The 8,614-nt window shown below is 37.0% G+C and overlaps 1 protein-coding gene across 1 annotated transcript; it reads right to left on the bottom strand.

Moving 5' to 3' along the window:
• Positions 1–5,378: 5,378 nt before the first annotated feature.
• On the bottom strand, positions 5,379–7,851 carry LOC143533083 (uncharacterized). The gene is made up of 3 exons (XM_077027957.1): positions 7,336–7,851; positions 6,439–6,743; positions 5,379–6,265 (listed from the first exon to the last, which is right to left on the bottom strand). Exons 1-3 carry the CDS (start codon positions 7,517–7,519, stop codon positions 5,486–5,488), a joined length of 1,269 nt encoding a protein of 422 aa, XP_076884072.1. The 5' UTR covers positions 7,520–7,851; the 3' UTR covers positions 5,379–5,485.
• Between the last annotated feature and the right edge of the window lie 763 nt (positions 7,852–8,614).

Raw genomic sequence — 8,614 nt, 5'->3', positions numbered from 1 at the left:
CGTCGTTTTAATCCGGGAATACTTATTTTTGGGTTGTAGAGCCGGACGACTCTCCCACTTCCGTTTTTTTAGCTTCCAATCTTCTTTTCTCTCGACAATACTTATTCGTATGTTTTCGTAATGTCGAGTTGGACGCTGCTTTAAGAAACTTCGAGCAATATTTGCAACGTGCCAACTCATGTGAGTCGGTCATGAGACACAAATCCTAATGAACCCAAACATCGGGGCATCTTGTTGTTTCGATCACCATAACAACGTCATCATTGGTTGCCATTTGTTGTCGGTTTAAGGTTAATTGTGGTTTGGAGTGTGTTTTATAGTTTTGGAAGTTGTTTAACAAGTAAACAAACAAACCTTGCTATTTATAGTAAGAAAATAACCTATTTATAGTTAAAATACCGGTTCCAACGGTCAAAAACGGCTATATAGCCGTTGGAACCGGTTCCTAACGGCTCTAATATTTAAATTTCAAAAAAAACCGGTGGAACCGGTTTTTACGTAAAAACCGGTTCCGGTTCATACCCTACCCGGTTCTTAAAAGTTCGCATATCTGGGCATCAGTTCGGGTCGGGAACCGAACCGGTTCTTGATTGGAACCGGTGCCATTTTACAACCCGGTGTGAAAAAACCGGTTTGGAACCGGTTCGGGTTTTCCATTTGAACCCGATTTGTGCACCTCTAGTTGCCACTAGTCTTCACGGGCGGCTTTGCCCCATTTTGGAGTTTGTTGAAAAAATTAGCCATAGGATTTCCCCCTTCCCGGTAGCGGGTCGGGCTTGGGTTCTCATGATCCGACCCATATAACGTCTCATAACCATCATGACGATCCTTGGGTGCATATTTATGCGTGTTTTCCTTGACAAGCTCGTTTTTCAAAGGCGCGTCACCAAATTCTGTATACCTGGAACGCGGACCACGAACACGCTCAACCGTTGTTGTCTCAACCATATACCAATTGACGTGTTGTTCCGGCTCATAAGCGTAACCGCCTTGTTGAGCCGGAAAATCATGGTAGTTGTAGTAGGGTTTGGTCACATATGAGTGCCCAGCCATTAATCTTGGCTAGATGGAATGATTTGAATGTATGTAAGGCCCCGAACCCGGTGACCCTACTTTAGCGTTGGATTTACTCATAAACACAGTTCTTCAAATCAGAGTTTATTAAAACTTTTCGCGGAATATAAAACATTAATCATTTGTTACAAAACATTAAATCTTTTCTTTGATACCATAACACAAAACTTTATATTTAAAACATCTTTACTTCTTTCTTCAGATGCCAGCCGTTCAATCCATGCCGTGTGTCATCCTCATGCTAACTCTATAATCAGCTCACCTGCGTGCATACTAAAAGTCAGCTACGCTGAGTGAGTTCTAGTTAATCGAACGCCATACAATACATACACATACATACATATCTGTAGATACATATCCATACTTCACTAGTTACCCTTCTGTTATAAATACATACTTGCTACCATACATACATACATATCTACAATCACTAACCTCAGTCTACCGAGAGTACGTTCATAGTTCACCGTTTATACCTGTACTCAAGGTCGTGAACACGTACAAGGTTCGCAGTCCTTACCTATGTTCACCATTTATGGTACGTACAAGGATCGCGGTCCTTCCCTATACCATAGTACATCCACAACACGTACAAGGTTCACAGTCCTTCCCTATGTTGCAACCTAATTCATAGCACGTACGAGGTTCGCAGTCCTCCCCTATGCTACAAAATCAGCACGTATAAGGTTCACAGTCTTTTCCTATGCTGAAATACATCCACAACACGTACAAGGTTCGCAGTCCTTCCCTATGTTGCAACCTAATTCATAGCACGTACGAGGTTCGCAGTCCTCCCCTATGCTACAAATACAGCACGTATAAGGTTCACAGTCCTTTCCTATGCTGACGCCTATCTACATTACGTATAAGGTTCGCAGTCCTTATCTACGTTTACATATATCATCTACTTCACGTATAAGGCTCGCAGTCCTTAACTACGCCATCACCAGCCGAGTCTATGTCCGACAGAAGCTAGAGGGATTTGCCATCCTAACTTACTATGTCGAACGTAGAACTCACATGCCATTCGTGTACCTATATACACATACTTACATTATAACATAAGAACACTCTAGGCATTCTTTACCTCATTCATTTAACAACCATACCCCTTGTCGTTACGTGCAATATCCGAAGATTGTTCACGCCCCGACAAGTATTCATTTGAAATATTCATACATCTTCGATATATAATATTCGTATCTTTATTTTTAACCTGACAGTACGCGCAATATCCGAAGATCGTTCGCACACCGACAAACAATCATTCATATCTATCACACATATCACATATGACATACACTTATCACTTAGGATAAATGTATTAACAACACATCGAGTATGCACACAGCCCCGAAAACATAACAAGGAATGGGGCTAGAAACTCACCTGAACACGGTTACGTTCACCGTTAATCGTAATCCCTTTCTTCAGCTGTGCACGGCTGACTGTATAACAAGTACACGTATCAAACAACTATCACTACTCATATCATCTTTCCAGTCTTAACTACTACCCACAACGAACGGGGGTCCGGGGGCAGCGCCCCTGGCAGCGGGGTCTAGGGGCGGCAGCCCCTAGCAGGGTCCAAGGGGCAGAGCCCCTGGCTGGGGTCGAGCTGTCTTAACACATTAACTGTCTTAACACATTTTCCATTAGGTTTTTAATTTATTTTCTAAGCGAACTTAACTTTAGGCGAAGTTAAACCTTAAGCGAACTTAGCTTTAGGCGAAGTTAAACCTTAGGCGAAGTTAAACCTTAGGCGAACTTAGCTTTAGGCGAAGTTCATCAGGCGAACTTAGCTTGCAGGCGAAGTTCATCAGGCGAACTTAGCTTGCAGGCGAAGTTGTCGTCTGCAGGTTCTGTTCGCTCTTAAATCCTTCGTTCCTTAACCAAATATCGATTTAGGTACCCATGGAATCGTCTGACCAGCGCCTACAAACCCCAACTATCAAATCGACCTAACATCGATGTTTAGAGGGTGCGATTTAGGCATATAGGTTACGGGTCCTTTTTATCAATCGATTAACCCATCAAATCATAACCATTTTCAGTAAGTTTAGCTTTGTTAGATTCGTTTTTACCATACAAACTCAGATCTACCATTTCTCAAATCAAACCGAACCTATACGAACGATTTCTAACCATAAACGTACCTTGAACGAGTCGAACTTACGAACACGAGCTGGTCTTGTTGCTTTGGTTCGTCACGACGATCTAGCACCAACTAACGTTTACTCTCTCTCGGATCCTGCTCGTTTATGGTGTGTGTGTTTTGAATGTGTAGAGATTAGAATGGAAAGAGATGAGGTTTAGGGTTTTATGGTGGTTTATGGGATATTTATATCCCTTAAAGCCCATGGACCTAAGGCCCATTCTCATTTAACCCATCTCAATTAATCTAACACTAGCCCGACTCACACCAACTCCTACTCTATTATTTATTTCCCGAACCCGAGTCAACTTTCCCTCTATTATTAAGTAATATAATTAATATCATTTTGGAAATTTCGGGATGTTACAATGTAATTTTTCTCACTTTCCTTTGTTTATTGATGTATAGATTGTTGTTTCTTATATAGTAAATGAATCTACTCAATGATATTTTCATGTATTGGAATTTTGTTTTAAGAATCAAATTCTCCACCAAATTTTAATGATGGAAGATGAAATAGAACATGTTCTTGTTTATTGGTCCTTGTAACATTCGATCTTTACAATCACCATCTTGACCAAAGTTACCAGCCTTAATGGGCTGGGTGTTTTTGAAACCCAACCCGTTGTTGCTAGTTTAATTTATGAGCCGGATCTCTTACTTAAATGGACTTTGTTGAGCAACTTGTCAATTGCATCTTCTTCAAGTTGCAATTAGATTGGGCTTGAGTCAACCTTGGTCTTTTATGTGGGCCCAGCCATGTGTAAGATTATATGTGTTTGTAAATGGATATCGTTATGTTCTTACATAGTGCCACAACTCCACTTAGAGATGCTTTCACCCGTGATATGCATTTTAGATTAGATTCTTTTGGTAGGCTTAGTAGAATCGAATTCGGTTTTATCAAATGCGAACATATTCTCACTTATCGTCCCTTGCGTGCAAACATTTAGTTTATAACATATTATACGGTTGTTTTATACTTTTTTCTAATAATTCGTGTAAATCCTCCAACTACTTTTAAGAATTCAAACATTTAGTTTATATGTCATGTGTTAACTAAATATCATGTCACATCAGCATCACATAGGCTCAACCCGTTCACTAACTAACCCATTAACTAACGTGTTGTAGGTTAGCTAAAAATATATACATAAAAAGTTTGATTGCTTGTATGGGGTGGGCCCTACTTATAATCGGCATGTTGGGTGCTATTAATTGTGTTAACGGAGGAAGGGCCTTCATGGTTAGTGTCTAGGCTTGTTGCGGGTTAAGGACACCATCAGCTTATAATGTGTGGGGGGGTAGAGGTGCACAAATCGGTTTTTTTAAAAGGCCGTTTTTTGTCCGAAAATTATATATATAGTGTAAATCTACCCGTTTTCGATTGAAAATTTGCCCCCCCCCCCCCTCTCCTGACGAACTAGACCGAACTTCGCAACTGTACTTGAGTGTCCATGGCAATATGAAAATATATATATCATGAAATTTATAGCTTACTAGACATAATAATATCAAGTGATTTATGTTTGGTTGGGAAAGCATATAAGCAAAATAAATAAGGTTTGGATTTGATGAAAGGAAAACAAACAAGGCTTGCCTGGATAGTGAATTAACAGCATGTACATGTGCTAACACACAGACAAGACAACAATGACTTGTAAATAATACTATCTTTCCGAACAAGAAATGACCAGGGGTCATATGTCTTACTTTGTTGTAGAAACAAATCCATTTGCTGAGTCGAAATTGGTTGATGAAGACAAGGGGACCAGATATGCAATTTTTGAAGTGATTATTTCAATTTCATGATTCAAAATCATATATGTTTTATGCTTCAAAATAAGTATTTCTTAAAGAAAATTGTGTATTACTTGCTTCTCCATTAATGATAGTTTTAAACTTACGCTTCTTAAAATCTGAACCTGAAACCAGGTTCAGATTTTGAGGTTTGTGCGAAGGGTTGGAGGAAAATGGAGGAAAAAGAAAAGAAGATGAATTAGAGCGGGATTAAAGCATACAAATTTAATATCAAAATAGTAATTATGAAACAATATTTAGTTGAGGAATATTTCTACAAAACATTATTTATTTTTATTAAACTTCAAAAAAGCTCCTAAAATACATGAACTTAATTGATTGATTGAAACAAAACTTAGAAATCAGAACTACAAGAATGAAAAAACAAGCTACAACAGTGCTTCTACTCTATGTCAAACCATTAACTAGCTAATAACTAACTAATAAGATTTAAAGTCATACATAGCACTTGTTAGTAGTAGAAAAACCACTTGAAATCTCACTAGAGGAATCACAAAGAAAACTAGATTTCCATGCATCTTGCAAGCCCAATGGCAAGCTCAGAAAAGGGTAACCACCATTAGATGATCTCCCCCATTGGTCCTCAAATCGCATGTCAACACCGTCATCAGTCGGACCGTTCATCGTTGTCACGCCAGCTGGCCCTTCATGATCTTGAATAATATTGTTCACACAGTTTTCTTGGACATCCACAGGTAAATTAGTGATTGAGAAGCAACAACCATTGTAATATTGTTGATGATCTTGGTGCAATCCATTTGTGATGTAGTCCAAACCCTCTGACTTATCGAAATCTCCAAAAATGGAATTAGGCATGTTAATTAGCAAAGATGACACATCAACTGTTGATGATTTGGAACCATAGTTTGGCTCTTGGAACAAACATGGATAACTTGTGGAATAAGTAAGGTCTTCACTGCTAGAAATTGAATTTTGAGGGCGATTTTTGTTGATAGTAGTAAGTGTAGGTGATGTTTGATCAATATTAAAAGGTTTGTAAAGAGACATGTTGTTGCTAGCAGTATGATCCATATTAGCTGAGAAGCTAGTGATGGATGAATGTTGCAAGTCATTGCTGGAAATGCCATGTTGGGTAAAGATGTTGTGATCAGAAGAAGGGGTTTCTTGCAAGATTGGAGATACCCAAGAATGAGAGAAGGTTCTTTGCGCGGTTGAGCTTGCTTTCTTGAATATTCGACAGATCGCCCATGCTTCCTGCACATTTTGAAAGCAAAAAATTAGCTTAATAGTGTTACAACTACTAAATATTATTTACTAACTTCATTTTAGTTCTAAGAACTTAATGTCTTAGATACGATAATATATATGTGATCTACTTATAAATGGTTGTGTAACAATAATAGGAGTTAGAAGTTCAAATTAATTACATTGGCAGGAATGGTCTTTTCTAGGAAGCGCTTACTAGGAGTGTTATGATCAATGAGAGAGGGTAATCGAAACTCGTGCATCATCCAGTCGGTTTTGACACCCTTTGCAGCTCTCCCTTTGTAGAACACAAGGGATTTCTTCAATCCAATGCATTTTGAGCCCTCGGATGCATAGATCGGCCGGTCTGTACCCGTGGCTTTCCAAAATCCTGCTCCGGTTACACGGTTTGGCCGTGCACTGTTGCGGTATTTCCGGTCCCTTGGACAGTAAAAGTACCATTCTTTTTCTCCGGTCATAGCCAACTCTACATTTGATAAAGAATATAATGAGGTGACAATCTTTTCAACCACTATAATATATATCTCATTAAGAAAGAGAACACAAATCTTGGTTATTTACAAAAGCCTAATCTTGAAATCATGAGATAAAATAAACCATACTTGGAAGATAGACTATAAATTTGTGAAAATAAAGTTAAAATCTTGTCAACCACTATGATAAATGTCAAGAAGAAAGAGAACACAAATCTTGGTAAATGGTAATCACACAAACCTAATCTTGAAATCATTAGACAAACACAAGAATTGAACATGAACCATACTTGAAATATCAACTCTAAATTTGTTAAAAGAAAATAAAGTTACAATCTTGTCAACCACTATAATATATTTCAAGAAGAAAGAGAACATAGATCTTGGTGATTAAAAATAATTAATCTTGAAATCATGAGACAAAAACAAGAACATGAACCATGCATACTTGGAAGATTAACTCTAAACTTGTTAAAGATTTTTTTAAAGTTGCAATCTTGTCAACCATTATATCTTAATAAAACAAAAAAAAAGAATATTGAAATCATGGGATGCAAATCATGCAACCAAGAAAATGAACCATACTTGGAAGATCCCATGGATCATGTTTGTAGATATCTAACTGCTTGATGAGTTCAATGGAGAGTGGCCTTTGTTGGATCTTCCTTTTTAAATAAAACCCAACAAGCTCCTCATCAGTAGGATGAAACCTAAAACCTGGCAACATGATTTCCTCTATTTTCTCACCATTTTCACTTCTCTCCTCCATATTATCAAACTTTCTAAATCCTACTCAAAAATTTAAAAGAAATAATGAACATAAAGATCTTGAACACCAACTACTAAACTAAGCAAAACCCACAAACTAAATGATGATAAAAGTAGTAATATATGATCAGTGTGAGAGATGAACTTGAAACTAGGGTTTCTTTGTTTTAGGGTTTGGTATTTATGAAGCATGAAGACAAGGAGATGATGATGAAGATATGCTTCCTAAATAGGGTTCTACTTCCGAAGGATCAGCCGTTATTTTAGGTGACCTTAAAGGAGCTGGTTTTGCTAAGATCTTGCTGTATTAACCCAAAAGTAGTACGTTTAAGAGAAATGGGAAAATATTATTATTAAAATTATTGTTTGAAAAGAGAAAAAAACAACTACCAAGAAACACTCCATTTAAGTCATGGTGGTTTATTTTATCAATATTTTGTCTTCAAGAACAAGGTTATTGATTTGGAAACCATCAAGTTGAAATTAATGTGACTTTTATGACTTAACTAAATGATTCATAATCTGGTATTCAAATTTATCATGTCTTTTAATTAAATGATTCAGGTTAACAAAACTTATATTATAAGGTAGTCATTAAATGTACTATATGTGTTATGTCATTGAGTGTACTATATCTAGTTTTTAAAAATCTGATTTCAAATATATTAAGACATGTAATAGAGAGAACAATGAAAACAAAAAATGATTTGGACACAAAAACAAAAATGTGTTTAAATATTAAGAACGACTAGAAACTTATAATGGTCTAAAAGGCGTTGTCACGTAAGCAGCTATTAAAACTGCCGTCTCACAACCTAACAAAATCAAGCATAAACTTCTCTCCTCTTTTCTCATTCTTTCACTCACAAGTCACAAAACTCATTCTTGGTTAGTTTTACACAATAACACACATATCCATCTCTCCTTCACATCATGCCGTCTTTCCTTGACATCAATATCTCCTCTCTGAAAATTAACTTAAAAAACACAATAATTTAACAAATATTTGATATTCTAGGCATAGAAACTTTACATCATTTTCATTTTCATTTTCATTTTCAAATAGAAAATTTCTAATTTCTAGATAAAGAAAGTA

This window comes from Bidens hawaiensis, unplaced genomic scaffold (assembly GCF_021521415.1).
Source record: "Bidens hawaiensis isolate Kalapana, Puna unplaced genomic scaffold, B.hawaiensis_p1.1 tig00009618_1, whole genome shotgun sequence".
Classification (NCBI taxonomy): Eukaryota; Viridiplantae; Streptophyta; class Magnoliopsida; order Asterales; family Asteraceae; genus Bidens; species Bidens hawaiensis.
Note: the sequence above shows the minus strand (reverse complement) of the source record. Positions and strands in the feature narration are given on the sequence as shown.

Coding starts and splice junctions, on each gene's coding strand:
- LOC143533083 (XM_077027957.1), bottom strand. CDS start 7,519: ATGGAGGAGAGAAGTGAAAATGGTGAGAAAATAGAGGAAATCATGTTG. Junction 6,744..7,335: donor TGATCCATGGGATCTTCCAA/GTATGGTTCATT, acceptor TATCAAATGTAG/AGTTGGCTATGACCGGAGAA. Junction 6,266..6,438: donor AAAAGACCATTCCTGCCAAT/GTAATTAATTTG, acceptor CAAAATGTGCAG/GAAGCATGGGCGATCTGTCG.